This window comes from Fusarium redolens (assembly GCF_020744475.1).
Source record: "Fusarium redolens strain MPI-CAGE-AT-0023 chromosome Unknown BKA55scaffold_6, whole genome shotgun sequence".
NCBI lineage: Eukaryota > Fungi > Ascomycota > Sordariomycetes > Hypocreales > Nectriaceae > Fusarium > Fusarium redolens.
This window is the reverse complement of record NW_025763669.1, coordinates 2,523,725-2,540,291: the sequence shown is the minus strand read 5'-3', so window position 1 is coordinate 2,540,291 and position 16,567 is coordinate 2,523,725. Positions and strand designations below refer to the sequence as shown.

At 48.5% G+C, this 16,567-nt stretch overlaps 5 protein-coding genes across 5 annotated transcripts; 3 read left to right on the top strand and 2 right to left on the bottom strand.

Moving 5' to 3' along the window:
• The first annotated feature begins 657 nt into the window (after positions 1 to 657).
• Positions 658 to 5,528, top strand: BKA55DRAFT_565473 (SH2 domain-containing protein). Its single transcript, XM_046192536.1, has 4 exons — positions 658 to 1,024; positions 1,081 to 1,269; positions 1,334 to 4,946; positions 5,011 to 5,528. Exons 1-4 carry the CDS (start codon positions 860 to 862, stop codon positions 5,262 to 5,264), a joined length of 4,221 nt encoding a protein of 1,406 aa, XP_046051476.1. The 5' UTR covers positions 658 to 859; the 3' UTR covers positions 5,265 to 5,528.
• Positions 5,529 to 8,621: 3,093 nt separating this feature from the next.
• On the top strand, positions 8,622 to 9,317 carry BKA55DRAFT_538272 (uncharacterized protein; the record flags this gene model as incomplete). The annotated part of the gene is made up of 3 exons (XM_046190016.1): positions 8,622 to 8,633; positions 8,860 to 9,029; positions 9,092 to 9,317. The coding sequence occupies 3 exons, from the start codon at positions 8,622 to 8,624 to the stop codon at positions 9,315 to 9,317; spliced, it is 408 nt and encodes a 135-aa protein (XP_046051475.1).
• A 1,576-nt stretch (positions 9,318 to 10,893) lies between these two features.
• Positions 10,894 to 11,553, top strand: BKA55DRAFT_593115 (Pre-mRNA-splicing factor SPF27; the record flags this gene model as incomplete). The annotated part of the gene is made up of 2 exons (XM_046195506.1): positions 10,894 to 10,930; positions 10,988 to 11,553. The coding sequence occupies 2 exons, from the start codon at positions 10,894 to 10,896 to the stop codon at positions 11,551 to 11,553; spliced, it is 603 nt and encodes a 200-aa protein (XP_046051474.1).
• A 505-nt stretch (positions 11,554 to 12,058) lies between these two features.
• Positions 12,059 to 13,306, bottom strand: BKA55DRAFT_593114 (cyclic nucleotide-binding-like protein; the record flags this gene model as incomplete). Its single annotated transcript, XM_046195505.1, has 2 exons — positions 12,059 to 12,760; positions 12,812 to 13,306. 2 exons carry the CDS (start codon positions 13,304 to 13,306, stop codon positions 12,059 to 12,061), a joined length of 1,197 nt encoding a protein of 398 aa, XP_046051473.1.
• A 2,665-nt stretch (positions 13,307 to 15,971) lies between these two features.
• BKA55DRAFT_335500 (uncharacterized protein) lies at positions 15,972 to 16,539 on the bottom strand. Its single transcript, XM_046185732.1, has one exon. It carries the CDS (start codon positions 16,421 to 16,423, stop codon positions 16,073 to 16,075), a length of 351 nt encoding a protein of 116 aa, XP_046051472.1. The 5' UTR covers positions 16,424 to 16,539; the 3' UTR covers positions 15,972 to 16,072.
• Positions 16,540 to 16,567: the final 28 nt, after the last annotated feature.

Below are 16,567 nucleotides of genomic sequence, written 5' to 3'. Positions count from 1 at the left end.
CAAACTCGGCTCAGGTATTCTGAACCTATCGACCATCTCACGAATATTTTAAAACAGTCACAATGTCGCCTTGGATACTATAGAATTACACAAAGCTCTAAAAATGTATTCTGAAGCAGCATATGTCCAAGCCGATTACAGGCGAACCTTCATTATCTCATGAGAATTTGCAATGGTCTGATCTTATGAAAGAGAAAATCCCCAACCTCGCGGGAATGTTTATGGCTGAAGGTGAACAAAGAGGTGATTAAAATAGGGGGTACAAGAGCGAACGAAGCATGAGAACAGACTATGGATCAGACACCGGGCGATTCAAACATGTTTAAACAACACTTGGACCACCAGCCAGCACACTCCTACGTCGGGGTCAAGCCCGAATGACATGCATACAAACATACCTACATGCCTAGTGAGTGGTCAAAGTATGCAAAGAATATGATAACGCTGTTAATGGCTAAAAAGTAGTCTGTGATCAATCGAGATGTATCTGAAGCTATACCACGCTGCTTGAGTCCCTTACCTTACCAACCTAGGGGTGGAGTCAGCGGTTCCTGTTAACTAAATCATCCACCTACCGGAGGCGGATTATCATGCCCCCGCTGTTGCGTCCTTGCCAGGCGCGACAAGGCTGCACGTGTAGCTCTGCAGTGCATCGCCAAAAAATCCTAAACACCTAAAGCTTTCAAACAAAAGCACAAATAATAATTTTCTTGTCTTGTCATCCTTTTATCTATAACGAAAAGCCTCGAGGTCACAAATATTCGCTCATTGTCGAAATTTTCTTGAACTCGAATCACCGACAACTAAAGCAGACAAAGAAAGCTTTGTTGCCTGCGCGGCAGCATCGCAAGTCGCCAAGATGAGCAACAGTATGCGCGACTTGATTTCCGGCGAAGCCGAACTTGATGACGAGGAGGAGGATGAGTCTTTCGATGAGGGTGGTGAGGAGCGCAGACGAAAGGCTGCCGTGGAAGACTCTAGTGAGGAGGAGGAAGATGACGACGACGAGGAAGAAGCTCGCAAGGTTGGTATCGTCATAAACTATGCACAGTGACACGCTCCCTAACTCCTTACTTTCAGGTCCGAGAAGGCTTTATTGTTGATGAGGATGAAGACGAGGAGGAAGGCGGCGAATCAGATGGTGACGTGCGCCCCGTTCACAAACGAAAGCGAAAACATCGCGACCGTGAAGAAGAGGAGCAGCTTGATGAAGAAGATCTGGATCTCATCGGCGAGCAATTCGGTGAGCGCCCGAAGCCCCAAACACAGGTGAGTTTTCCCTGACGCCACTCAAGCTACCATGACCCAGTAGCACCCCTAACTTCGCATTCAGTCCAAGTTCAAGCGCCTCAAGCGCGGCTACCGCGATGAAGAACGGGGAAATCAACGCCGTGGCCTGGACGATATCTTCTCGGACGAGGATGAAGACGCAGGCGAGCAGCGACCGTACGGCAGATCGTACCGCCAAGCCGACGAGTTCGACGATTTTATCGAAGAGGATTTCCCCGAAGACCCCGAGGAATTAGAGCAACAACGAGAAGATGCGGAGGTTGCTCGCCCCAGAGATCGCGTCATTGGAAACATCGCCGACACTGGTAATCTCGACAAGGATGCCTTGGATGATATGGAGGCCATCTTTGGTAACGGTGAAGACTACGATTGGGCGCTGCAAATGGAAGAGGAGGAGGAAGATCGTGAAAGAGAGGAACAAGCCATTGAGTTGAAGGACGTGTTCGAGCCGTCGCAACTGAAAGAGAAGCTCTTGACCGACGAAGATAACGAGATTCGTTTCACCGACGAGCCCGAGCGATTTCAACTCGACCGGAAGACCTTCAAGACCCTCCAGCTCACTGCAGAGCAGTTTAGGGAGGAGGCGAGGTGGATCACAAACCAGTTGTGGCCAAAGAAGGGTTTGGCGGCTGACCTCCAGATCCCATTCGGCAAAGCTGTTGGCAAGGTCCTCGAATTCTTCATTGTTGACGAGGTTGAGGTGCCTTATGTGTTCCAGCACCGCAAAGACTACCTGCTTCACACCAGAAAGACGCGGAACCCGAATCGCGATGACCCCGATGCGCCAGAATACGTTATCAGTGCGGACAAGCTCTTGAATCAAGACGACCTTTGGAAGATTTTGGAATTGGACATAAAGTTTCGTTCTTTTGTGGACAAGAGAAATGCTCTCGAGAAGACTTTTGAGAACCTCAAAGGATTGGGAATCCACGACACGATTGTGGAGGAGATGACTCCAGAGGCGACCACCATGGAAGAACTTCAAGATTTGCAGGACTATTTACAGTTTCAGTACGGTCCACAGCTCAAGGACCTTGCTGCTATGGCTGGAAACCTCTCATTAACAAAACGGCCGGGCTCAAAATCGAACTTGCTCGAACGAGTCCGCCAAGGCAAGGCCTATAGCTTCGTCCGTGCTTATGGAATCTCAGCGGACCAGCTTGCCAAGAACGCCTTGCGACATGGAAAGAAGATCACTCCTGATGATGACACCCAATATCCCATGGACCTGGCTGACAGTTTGGTTGACGACAACTTCGACACCGGCGATCAAGTCATTAACGCAGCTCGACAGATGTACTCGGAAGAATTGTTTGCAAGCCCAAGGATGCGCAAACACTTCCGAAATTCGTACTACCAAGCTGCTGAGATCAGCTGTCGACGGACTGAGAAGGGCCTACGCAGAATTGATGATTCTCACCCGTATTATGAGATCAAGTATTTGCAAAACCAAGCCATTGCTGATCTAGTCCACCAACCAGACCTTTTCTTAAAGATGATGAAGGCCGAGGAGGAAGGCCTTGTCACTATCAAGCTTGATATGCCAGCCCGATATGATTTCCGGAGACAACTTTATCAGGAGTTCGAGTCTGAGAACTTCAGCGACCGAGCCGAACAGTGGCGAGAAGAGCGCAAGAAGGTACTTGACCTTGCATACCCCAAACTGGAAAGGATTATTGCAAAGAATGTCAAAGAAGTCATTCGAACTTTCTGCCAAGATGAGGTGCTCAAGATGTGTCGAGAGGAATATGCAAAACGACTCGATCAGGCACCATACAAGCCAAAGGGCATGATACTAGGCACTACGCCTCGTGTCTTAGTTCTCTCCAATGGCATGGCTGATCCTGCTCGCGATCCCATTTGCTGGGCCTGGGTCGAGGAAGATGGTCGTGTGATTGAACAAGGAAAGCTTGGAAATCTCGCCAGAGATGAGCGCCAACGAGAAGAGTTCGAGGAGCTTGTCAAGCGTCGTCGACCTGATGTAATCGGCGTTAGCGGTTGGTCTGCTGAGACGACTAAGTTGGTACGTGACTTGGAGAGCCTTGTCAACGAGAAGGGCCTAATGGGCCCTGAATTTGAGGACCCAGACACCAATGACTATCGAACAGAGCCACTGGAGGTTGTGGTGGTCAATGATGAGGTCGCTCGTTTGTACAAGGATAGCCCTCGTGCACTTGCTGAGCATCCAAGTCTGAATCCTGTGACGAGGTACTGTGTTGCTCTGGCGCGATATATGCAGAACCCTATGAAGGAGTACGCTGCTCTCGGCAAAGACGTTGCTTCCATTTCTTACCACCCTTGCCAAAACCTTCTCCCACCTGACAAACTGGCCAAATACCTGGACTCGGCCATGGTTGACATGGTCAACCTCTGCGGTGTTGATATCAACGAGGCCATGAACGATCCTTACACCGCCAACCTCCTCCCTTACGTGTCTGGATTGGGCCCTCGCAAGGCAACAAGCGTCATCAAGGCCATCAACGCTAATGGCGGTGCTGTGGGCACAAGAGATGAACTCGTGGGTGATCCCGATAGCGGCAAGCTGCCTGTCGTTGGTCCCAGAGTTTGGAACAACTGCGCGAGTTTTCTTTTTATCGAATACGAGGCTACAAATCCTGCCTCAGATCCTCTTGATAACACACGAGTTCATCCTGAAGATTACGAGCTCGGGCGCAAAATGGCTGCCGATGCTCTTGAGCTTGATGAAGAGGATGTCAAAGCCGAAACCGACGAGAATGGACCCGGAGCGATCGTCCGCAAGCTGTTCAAGCAAGATGAACAAGACAAGGTCAACGAGCTAGTCCTGGAAGAGTACGCAGAGCAACTGGAGAGAAACTACAGCCAGCGCAAGCGAGCTACATTGGAGACAATTCGTGCCGAACTCCAGGCGCCCTACGAAGAACTTCGACGGAATTTTGCTCTCCTGTCAGCATCCGAGATCTTCACCATGTTCACTGGTGAGACCAAGCAGACTCTGTGCGAGGGCATGATTGTGCCCGTCAACGTCCGGGTTGTGAAGGATGACTTCGCCATTGTTAAGCTCGACTGTGGTATTGAAGGCCGTATTGAGGGCCATGAAGTCAGCCATCGTTCGTCTATCAAGGATGCCCTGACCTCGGGACAAACGACACAGGCAAAGATTTTGGACATCAACTATAAAGATTTCATGGCCAAGCTCTCAATGCGGGATGAAACCATGCGTATTCCGTACAAGCGCCCGATCAACCTCGGTCGAGATGGGTGGGACTACGCGCTCGAGGCAGCAGATAAAGAGGAGCTGCGAGAAAAGGACAAGACCACGGGACGAACCCAGCGTGTTGTCAAGCACCCCAATTTCAAACCATTCAATGGCCTGCAAGCAGAAGAATATCTGGGATCGCAGCCTAATGGTGAGGTCATCATTCGACCCTCATCGAAGGGTAACGATCATCTGGCAGTGACCTGGAAGGTCGCGGACGGTGTTTACCAGCACATTGACGTCCTTGAGATGCAGAAGGAAACAGAATTCTCGGTTGGCAAGCTGTTGCGTGTGGGCGGCAAATATACATACACCGACTTGGACGAACTGATCGTGGAGCACGTCAAGGCCATGGCGCGGAAAGTGGAGGAACTGATGCGACACGATAAGTACCAGAACCGATCCCGGGGAGAGACGGGTAAGTTTTCACACACCACACCCTGGTGCTCATAGACAAGACATGATACTAACGATAGATGTAGAGAAATGGCTTACGACGTACATCGACGCCAACCCCAACCGATCGGCTTACGCTTTCTGTATCGACACGAAGCATCCTGGATACTTTTGGTTGTGCTTCAAGGCCAGTAGGTCAGCCAGGGTGATTGCATTGCCAGTGCGCGCGATTCCACAGGGCTTTGAGCTTAAGGGGTATCAATATCCTGACATGCGAGCGCTCTGCAACGGATTCAAGCTGCGTTATCAGAATGAGTTCTCCAAGATGGGTCACCGGTAGGAAATGGAGACCTATTCTTATAATACGCACAGGTGATATGCTGAGGTGGAGAGGGAGAATTGTATTTGTTTGATTACGCAGAATGAGCATTTTCTGGGACGAGGATGACGCTGCAATTGTATTATTGAGGCGCAAGTCAACGATATTTCTTTACTAAATAAGTCAAGGGGCTGTATTAGATGTCGCCTTATACGGCAAGGGAGAAAAAAAAGCAATTAAGATAAGCTAATTTGACGTGTGCTCGATGAGTTTCATTGTATCAACAACCCAGTCATATGAAAGAACCCATGTCTGAATGTTAACCGATTTGTGTTGATAGCGAATGATCTATCTAGCCCAGGCATAACTCTTCTGCCGCGAGTGAGAAATCCATTTGTTTATGCCATCACGGAAATGAGGCAGTTCAAGAGATTCTCGAATGATCGATGTGAGAGGAGGATCTTGCTCCGTCAAACCAAAGATTAGATAATATGGTATTGATCCCGGCGATCCAGGAACACCTCCTCTCGTCTCTTCATGGTGGCAACACGTGGAGAAGCGAGCTATTCACAAGACTCCAGCCCTTGTAATTTTGTAGAGTTCTTGAAAATTTGTCCGGTCCTATATTCAATGTCAGAGAAAAACGCTGAAAAAAGATCTCTTCTCCTTGCAATGGGTGCATGACCAAGTCTGACGTTAAGCTAAACCTAACGATGAGCTTCCTTAGATCTTATCGTTATCTAATGAACATGATCATCACCTTCATCATATTTCTGTGTACACCGAGCTGACTATCGTCCCTCCTTGCCCCCCTTGGTTCTTAGCAGCCTATGAAGTAGGTATTGTTTGACATAGCTCGACGATGAAATGGAGCAGTGGGGAAGGTCACAAGACCTGAACTTGAATCTTTGGCGGCGTTTCTAGAATCGAGAAGATCCTGTTCAGGGGTTTTATTTGGATCATGAGGAGCAGGCGTGTCATGAGTAACGATCTGGATATGGAAACCCTCACACGGATACTAAAAACGGATCCAAGACATCAATACAGGTTAGCCCCTGAATGATTGTTAGCGCGATACCTATTTATAGAGGTTTAAGGAAGATTTTACTATTTTCCTTAACAATTAAGCCTTTTTAATAGAAAAAAAGGTAGTTAAATAATATTTACTAAAATTCTATCTTTTTTTTTCTTTAAGCTTTATTATATAAAAAATTTAAGGAAAAATAGAGATATTCTTGCTTTTTATGGTGAGGCTGTCACGAGGTAACAATTAAACAGGGGGTATACTGTATAAACTTTCAAAAGAGCTCTGAATTCGATTGGCGCCTGTAATTGGCGGGTTTCGGTGATATACAAGATGGGTCGATGGTGAGGGGTCATGTGCTCTTCAGCTTGATGTTGGCGCTGAGTCAGTCCTGGCAAGACCCATTGATCGCTGGTGGTTGAGTTGAGCAGACACGAGGTCGGAGCGGTATCGGAGATGGTATAGTCAAACCTTGAATACCATGGTGACTGCAACTCTCGTTTCTTGAGACTCATGATTCCTCCATGGACGAACGTAGACTTTTCGGCCGGAGATAGTGGGGCCGAGTCCAACACCGCATGGTAGGTGTATTAATCACTGTTTGAGATACCTGTAGGGTGGAGGAGTATAGCTTTCTATTGTATGCGAACCATAGTTATCGCAGTGTATATCTTGCAGGATGTCCCCTGTGCCATACCACTGTCCCACTAAGCTTTATTGCCTATTGCTACAAGCCATTGTCATCTATAACATCACTTTCAGTGGAAGACAGCCTGACGCCGGTACCTGCGTGTCTTACCGGCTTACCCCAGATCTGGTCCCATAGTTTTAAGCGGGGTTATCACTTGTGTGTATGACTTGGTGGGCCAAGGTGGGCCAAGCCGCCAGCCTCCGAACCTGCCACACAGCCATACCCAAGCCAAGAAAGAGTCAAAGACTAATAAGACCTGTACTGATTGTAGAAACATGTTGATCTCAATTGCGTTGATACTGAGCCTTGAGGCCAGTCACCTGCTAAAGAATTGTTAGGAAGGACGGCAATACTCTAATTCAGATTAGCAAGAATCGAGTTTTTATTTTTGTTTTTATTTATTTAGGGACCTTGCATTATCAGTAACTTCAATTATATTGGTGTTTGAGGGAACCCAATGGCAATTCTAAAAAAGATTCAAAAGCACTGGAGCACGTAACATGACCCCTCTTTGCTTCAGAGAGTTTAGAGGAAGCTAGGGGCTGAATTCAATTCCACTCATTGATCGGGAGAGATGGCACAGTGAGTGACCTCATGATGGAATTGAATACTTTTCGCGTTTGTTGCGTTCAATTGAAGTCTTACTTCAAATCAGCCAGTTTCTCTGCCGGTCTGCATCCTCAGCAGCTGGAATGCTAGAAGTGGTTCCCCGCAGTTGAACTCCGTGACGTGCTTTAAGATGTACCTACGTTAAACTGTAGCTTCCATGGTAGGTGTTGTTGGACCACAGAGTTCGGCCAACGGCTGCTTGCGAAAGGTCACGCGATAGCGATAGGCGGTCGGGATGGGGACATGCGAGGCCCACTTATTGGTACCCATCAGTAGATGAGCCGGAGGTAGAGAGGTGGGTCCTTGATTAAGGCGCCGTCGCACTTGCACTGGGTGAATCTGCAGGCCTGGCCTTTCCATGATGGACCATGATGAGGCAAGGTCAATCAAGTCCGTTCATGAGCTGACTCCGCGTCCCGTCTTTGCTCTCCGTAATTCGCAATTGTCCAATTGAAAGCTTCTCGCCTTCTGGGGAGCTTCCGTAGCTTCCCTTCGTCTATACTGATGCTGCGTAGGTGGGAAGGAGCATCGGACTGCAATGAGCTGATTGGATACAAGGTGATGCCATCACGCATCGTCCCTCGCGTGACTCTCGGGATATAAAGGCAAGGTCCCCTTCCAAGCAAGAAAGTTCCTAGATCACAGACAAACCCTTTTGCTTCATCTCGAATCAATCAATCAATACGCTCTTACACACTGATATTCCTGCTACCACAAACCCTCTTCCTCATAAACAATCCTCCCCTCCACTCTCCTCTCCTCTTCTCAACTCAACTGAGTTCTTGACGACCTACTGGGAGATTCGACACCACGTCTTTCAATTCCACGCAAGCTCACGCATCCTAATTCTCGACCGCGTACTATCGAACCGCCTGGTGCCAGTTCTGAACCATCTTCATTGTTCAAAAGTGAGTTTCTCATATTATTCTCAGTCTTATTTCTTGTCTTAGTACCCTGCCCGTTTCCCCTTTCTCCGTATAGCGACGTATATACACGGAGTACTTGGACACCCCGCACCTGGCGTAGCTTAGGTAGACTCACTCACCCCAGAGACATGCTCATGTTCGTTGGTGACGTTTGGCCCAGAGTCCAATCCGTATAAAAACAGACGAGCTCCCCTTTCAATTCTCGCGTACCTCAACCCCTCCTTCCATCATTCATCATCCTGATCATCATTTCACATCTCTCATCTTGTCAAACCATCACAAATTGACCTCTTCTTCATATCACCGTCGCATAAAATCCAAAAGTCAGACTATGACCCTTCCTTGTCTATGCCATAGTACTAACAGGTATTGTTCACAGTGACCCGATCTCACAAGGCCAACGACCGGGACCACAAGGGTATTGCCGAGGGAACCGCACTCCCTACCGAGACTGTCCCTCGTTTCTTTGGCAAGAACGGCTTTGCCGATGTCGACCCAAAGAAGGTGAAGAAAGACGGCTCTGGTCGAGGCAACTGGTATGTTTAGCTCAATGCACCCCCATGTCTCCGTCTCCACATTTCACTTACACAACCTGCAGGGGAACCGTCAACGACGACATCGCTGACGAACAATTCACCTTCACAAACACTAGACGTCGCTCCAACAGCAGCAGCTTCTCTCACCACGTGAGCGACTTCAAGACCAAGTTTGAGGTCAACGAACCCGAGCCGGTTTTCGAGGAGTCCCTTCACGGCCCCGAGGAAGAAGACCAGGAGGATCTCACGAAGACCGACTCTTCCGAGAGCGGTCGGTCCTCATCCTAATCAGATTATCGAGTCCTTACCAAGAGATTGGTAGTCACTGTTTGCTGCCATATATAAAATGGCAGCGGCATCTTTGAGGGTTCACATGTATTGGAATTGCGACGCGAGCTTGATCTTTACTTTACAACTACGAAACGACACGAGACTAAACGAATAAAATAACAGAAACCAAACTGCCTTGTGGTGGGGTCATCGGATGAAATGGCTTGGGGAATATGGAAAGGGATATCGGCGGAATTGTTAAAACCCTCGTGACTAACAGATCTCTACGTGGATCATGCATGGCTTTATGACCGCCTGCGAAAGTAGTATTTTCCAGCGGAACGATGTATTACTGTATAACTATTTTAGCTTTCGCATCGAGGCGAACAATAAGGCTACTTGTGGCCGAAACTAGGCACAGCTAATATAACCAGAGGCCTTTTCAATTTGAAAAACTCAAGTGATGGGAAGAAGTTTCACCTCGTGTTCAACTCCCACCTAAAATAATTGCGTAATTGACCAAGCTCTTAATTCATTAACTATACTTGCATCCCCAACTTGCCTCCCCAACTTGCCTCCCCAACCTGATTGTGCAGTGTCGATCACCACTTTGTTCACATGATGATCAAGTTAGAGTAATGCCATGAAAGCAAAACGCCCAGTGCCGCTCACAATACATCTAGCGCTGGGAGCAGCCTTTTGAGATCGAGCGTGCTGAGTTTTACGCAGGGTCAGATTCTGGTACAACCCACTTGCTTCAGGAATTACAGTATTAGAACGAGATACTGGTTGATGAGAGTAATAAGGAGCCAAGCAAGACGACAAAAAGTAGTTGATGTAGACATGTGCTTTTGCAACATACTTTGTTGGATGCCTGATGCCCTTGTTTGTATGTATTTGCTGATTGCCCTAGTTGCCTATATGCAGGAAGCCTCCTTAGGCAGCTATAGGCACCAGATGTAAACTTGGTGTAACCTCTATAAGGTTAATACCTCTAAGGACTATTATAAATAGTCATCTTTCTCTTTAGCTAGCTTAGATGAATCAAGCTTCTTTCCTTCACTAAGTTACTTTCGTGTTATGGCTGTAGCGTTCTTGAAAGTCTCGAACATAGAAGTGTCCGGGTTTCCCATCGTGCATATATTTCCAACATAATCTCAGCTCGATGGCGTTGAGGTCGTTGTCCTTATCTCTGTTGAACTTTACCTGCCGCTTCACCAGTGGAGTGCGACTCCATCACCATGCATCCACACCATCCCGATGTAGCATGATTAAACCAGTAAACCTTTACAGGGGGAAGCTGTCCCCGCATGTTGCGCTGCTAAGCTCAGCCACCAAGGCTGAAGGAACAGACCAGGTAAGGCTACTTTATGGTCCGTGCTCATTCTCCCTTGCTCATATTTTGCGAAATTTCGTGGCTGCAAGGCTATCTGCCTGTCCAAAATCACGAATCCCACTCAAAGCTAGGTACTGTTATTGGACCAGAAAGGAGTTGGAGAACAGATCCTATATACAAATTGGTTTCCTGTTATCAATTGATTCACTACTTTGAGTAGGCCTGAGTTAACGAAGCGCGCGCGACACATCACTCATGATGCCCGTTCCTCCAGCGTACCACGAGTCCCTTCCTTGTAAGTATCATGCTCTTCAAGTCTCTCTCGCTCATTCTTTTGCTAACCGGCCTCTAGATGTCGACCAGGAACCGAACCCAGAAGCTCTCGCCGCAGCTCGCGACCTTATCGCCGCCGAAGCATCTTCTCAACCTCCCCTGCCGACTTCCAATCCAGAACCCTCCTTCACGCCCACCATGATAGCCGAGCTTGAGCGCGTCTCCAAATCCACACCACTTACGCTGCTCGATTTAAGCCGCTACGAGGCTCCTTCTCCTAGCGCCCCTCCGGCGACCGCCCTGCCTGCTGCCGCTATCGCACAAAGCTACCTCTCCTCACGTCTCACAAACCTCGAGCTTCTGGAGAAGTGGGGAAAGAACGCTTGGCTCTTAGGGAACCATGGACTCGAGGCAGAGCTCCAGGCATTAGAGCGTGAGTTAGCAGCCGCCAAGCGGGAAATCGATATCGTGAATCTAGAGAGGCAGAAGAGGCAGAACGCTGTAGGGGCTGAGATCAAGACACTGGATGATACTTGGCGCACTGGCGTCGGCCGGGTGCTCGAGACCGAGGTTGCGGTTGAAGAGCTTCGGAGGAAGATCCGGGAGGAGCTCGCGCGGAGGGCCACAGACGGTCAGGGGCAGTAACTACGCCCAACATGGAACGTGAAGGGGCAGCCGGATCGATTTGTAGGATTTTCCTTATCATATCAGGCGTTTTGATACCAAAACTTGTGTTTTCAGTCTTCGTTTTAGATTCTTCAAAGGAAGGCACATGGACTAAAGTTTCACGAATTTCTTCTAATTTTACAGATTGTTCTTCATTGCTTAACGGCGTATCTCAATCTCGACTTTCTTGCTGCTCATGGAGTGGAGAAATGTAGCATAATGATATTGATATCAACCAAGGTCTCTGATAACTAGCAATACTCGTCTCAGGAAAGCGAAGGTGGTAGAAAACCTCACAAAACGCCATGTCAAAAGTTAATTCCTCCATCGTTCATTTCTCAATCCAACCCTGGCCGCAATCGCTATCAACATTTACACAGCCAGCACGAGGCAAACCTGACAACACCAAGGCTCACAGTGATAGGAACTTCCGATGTGTCCAACAAGCCTCAGTCTCATGCCTTCATATATCCTTTCTTTCGACTTAGTCGGTGTGGAGAGGATCCATCTCTTCGACACCGGTTGCAACACCCTGATACTTAGTCCGTCGTAAGATGCCCTCTACAGGGCCCAGAAGTCGCTGGAAAGCGTTCTTGCCCAAGCTACCAACCTTGACTGGAGACGAGGCAACGATACTAGCTGCTCGCGGGGCATCATTAAGCAAGGCGAGCTCGCCAAAGTAGTCGCCCTTCTTGTAATGGCGGACCTTGTTGTCAGGCTGTCCAATGTAGGCATCTGCTTCACCACTCTCCAGAAGGTAGAATGCATGGCCGGGGTCTCCTTCGTTGATGATGACCTCCCCAGCCGCAAATTTCTTTGTTTCAAGGGCATCGGCAATTTTGGAGCGCTCGTATGGGTTCAGACTTGCCAGAAGTGGAACTTCTTCTAGGAAGCTCTCATACATGCGTCTCCGAGCAAAGGTCGACTCCATAAGAATACGGCGGAAGGTAACACGATCGAGTGCCCATACAGTGCAACCGGGCTCAGCTGAGACAACGGTCGCAGCTCGAGGTGCATTGTACATTAGTGCCAGTTCTCCGAACGAACCACCAGCCTGAATGTTGCCGACTTGGTTACCCATGCCATCCGGACCGGGTTGAAGCGAGCCAGCAGGATTGACATATACATCGAAAGACCCCTTCTCGACGACATAGAAATAGTCTCCAGCATCGCCCTGGCTAATAACCTACAGCATCTTGTCAGCATTCCGGTTCAACGCTATGTGTGTACTACTCACTTTGATACCTTTAGCTGGTATCGGCTTTTCAACAAGAGCACCTAGAATCTGAGCGCTCTGTTCATCCTCGAGATGGCTGAAAAGGAAGTTTCCTTCAATAGCGCGCTTGAGGCGCTCAAGCTGATCCGCAGACTTCTCGTGAAATGGAGGTGACCAATTGTCATATGAATCAGCACTTGGCTTCAGAGATTCGGCAGAAACTGATGTTCGGCGACCAAAGTTATACTGAGCAGGGTAGCTATCGGGGTTTGGGAGGTTTCGCGATGGAGGAGGCGCCTCAGCTGAAGAGTCCCCTCCAAAGCCACCACCAAAAGGGCCAGAGAACATGGAGGCGGAGTTTGGCGAAGACCCAAATCGAGGGTTTGTAGGAGATGTGATGGTATCGTTCTCATCTTCTTCGGCAACAGCATGGATTGCATTGTTCGTCCTCTTTCCCCTGTCTGTTCCAAAAGGGTTGCTGTTCTCCCCAAAGGGGCTGGAAAAGGGCCCAGACATGATGTAGAGTTGAAACAAAGTTTGTTTTCTTCGGACGGATTCTAAAGCTATCGCCCAATAGCCAGAAAATCGATCCCTGTCGAGTAGCAGAAGGTCGACGCGGATGAGGGGTATCGCGGGGCGAGTGAGGAGAGGTTGCTCGTCGTCAATTGTCTATTTTCGGTTTTGGTTAGCTTGCCAGTTTCGAAATTGCTTGCCAGAGATGATACATCGAGTAATGCGCAAAGGTTGTAAAAGGCCAATGATTGGGACCAAGAGCGAATCAAGGGATGTGCATAGGAAATGAGGAGACAACAGTAAGTGGCAACGTGGTGCCGTCACAGGAATGGTGTTTTGACTTACAGCTACTGAAGCGCTCTTATGGCCGAATCAATAAGTAGATAAGCTTGTAGGAGTGTCAGAAAGAGCTGCAGCTGAGACTAGGAACGAACATCAATGGCATCTGGATGACAAGGGATGTTGCGTACAGGAAAAGTCCCGGGGGGCATGCGCTAGAGGTGAAGCTGGACGTGGGTTGCAATCCAGGCTTGTAAAGTGACGTGTTGTGGCGGGGCCTAGATCAAGACCCTGGTGCATAGCCCATGCACAGATCAAAGAAATGAAGCTATGAAGGACAAGATGAAGGGTAATGGTGAAACGTTGAAAGGAACTGAATTGAGGGGATGGGTGTAACGACAGAGCTTGGTGTCAATTGACACGTGCAGAGCCGGCCATCCTCAACGATTTCTCGTTGAAGGAAGTGCCCCAGACAGTTCTAAGCGCATAACTCTGGTAACGAAACTTCCATTGCAGATGGGAAGGGGTATGACAGAAAGAGACAGGCTTTATCACTCACGTTGAATCCTGGTAACTGGACCCTTCAACCTGAGATATGATCAAGCAGGGTGACGATATCCTGTAGGGCTCTATAGATCAGGGGACCAGGAGCGGTAAATGGGTCCAATCCAGGATCTAACAAGAGACCAGAGGGAATCAAAGGGCGACAGTAATCTCGCGAATGAAGGTTGATGTCGAGCAGCTTTAGAGATTCACAATGTCGTAATGTTGAAGGAGATGATGAAGGGGTCGGGAAGAGGTGAGGAGCAAGGTGAGTGGGGTTCTGTTGCTCCAATCCCCGCCTCGTCGTCAAAGAAACTGATGGCGATGGAGAAGTTGAAGATACAAAGGATGAAGAGCTTAACAGATGCGGGTGTTGAGAAAACGAGCTACGAAGGGAAAGGCGACGCGAGGCAGGATAAGCGAATTCAGGTAAAGATGAATGAAGTTAGGTGGAAGGAAAGACAACATATGAGTTATTGTCTTGTAGCGTGGGCATGTCAAGTAAGGTAGCTAGGTCGGTAAGATAGAGCAGATCACAGCACACAGAGAGGAGGAGCTTCTCTGGTCAAGCCCAAAGACCTGTCCAACGGAATGGGGAGAAGTGGGGATGCTTGGGAGCTGGGAGATGGTTGCCGTCAGGGAAGCTTTCTAGAAAAGTGTGCACGGGCCTGTAGCGGGCTCGGGCTGCTCGGGCGCTTGTTTCCACAGACACTTCTGCTGCTCTTCGGTGCAGCTCCCGAACTGGGAAGAATCCAAGCTTCCTCTTTCATCCTAATAATCAAAGGATTGGACGGGCTGTGTAGATTTTGTCCTACTGTTCGTGTCGATTTTTTATGTTGCATCATGACATCGCCGAGAAACCTTTTCTTGGGGTGGATCTGCAGGTGACTGATTGCATCCTCTCCTATCATGCTTTTCCTCTTCTTAACACGCCAATGACCTGCAAGCCTGCCACCCTACTAACCTAAGAGACGAAGTCCACAGCAAACAAAACCCAGAATAGCTTTCTCCAATACTGGTAGAGCTGGCGATCTGTGTTAACTTTTATTAGTGCTCGTCCCTCATGATGGTGTTTTAAGACTCGATAGCTGAACCAGGTTGTGTCTTTTTCTTGCTTCACAAGCTCTGAATGCTGGTTTCTGGCTTGGTGTTAGCAAGGCCTATGGGCTACTCGACTAACCTAGGTAGTCGACGCCTTTGGTTCCCGAAAGCAGAATCACCCAAAGCAGCACAGGAGTTTAGGAACTCGAGGCCCCGCCGTGTTCATCTCTGTCTATCTGCGGGCGACTCTGGCATGCAATGAGGACGCTGGTTCTTCTTTAGTACATAGCCACCTAATAATCACAGCATTTCTTGTTCCTACAGACGGTGGGCAATAGAGGATTACATGGCAGTGATACATGATAGGAAGTTTCGTTAGACCTGAACGCTGCGGTTCTTGCTCTGGCTCGGCAAGCAAGCCCAGATTCAACAGGTTCAGGGCCACGAACTTACCATCCGTTGAGGGCGAAGGTAAGGTAAGTAGCTACTAGTTACTAGGTACCTTAGTTAAGGTGCATTTCCCTGTAAGGTTCTATCTTTCCGATAAACTTAGTAATAAGACCTCCCAAACACTAAGATTATTAAGACACTTATGATTTCTTTACACGATTGTTCTTTGCCGGTGAGATTCTATTCTCCCAGATTAAGAAGGCAATAAATTCTTCACAGATGAACTACCAACTATCTCATAAACTTTCACTTTAAAAGCATTCAATGACTTGATTCGAATTCAATCCTTTTCGGGCCAACTATAAGAAGGCCTACCTAACTCGACAAAACCAGTGGCCCTCAAACCACCATTCGTAGGTACTGAACGGCTTCTTCTTTACTCTCATCGAGCTACCCGGGTATCGTTCCTGTAATGATAAAAAGTACAAAAATCCCACCGCCTCCCCTACGTCCCCATTACTCCAGTCCGCGGCAAGTTTCCGATGCCGCGTGATAGCATGCTATATAGGGGTGACTTTTAACCCTACAGAGCAATAGAAATACATACAAAATGAACACCATAAAAAAGACGAGTCTCCCACGACCGCAACCCAAGTAAAGAAGCAAAATGAGATCAGCCAAAACCCCCCTGCGCCAAAGATAAAGCCGTCCGATTATATGCATTCTCCTGAACCTTGATTCCGAGCTGGTGTACTGAACCACGACTCTCTTCGTCAAACGCCGGCTCCTTGCACGGCTTGCTTGCCCTAACCGTACTTTCTTATTAGCATGTCTTTCCCCTTTGGTTGTAACGCTAAGTCTGTGCATTTCGCAGACTAACGATGACGCTTCGCTTCATATACGCGAAGGCCGACTCGATGGAATTGGACCCTTTTGCTTCTGGCTTCGACGCTGTCCATTCTGTTACATGCAGGTGAGCTGCATTCAAGATGGATGCACCGCCCGGCATTG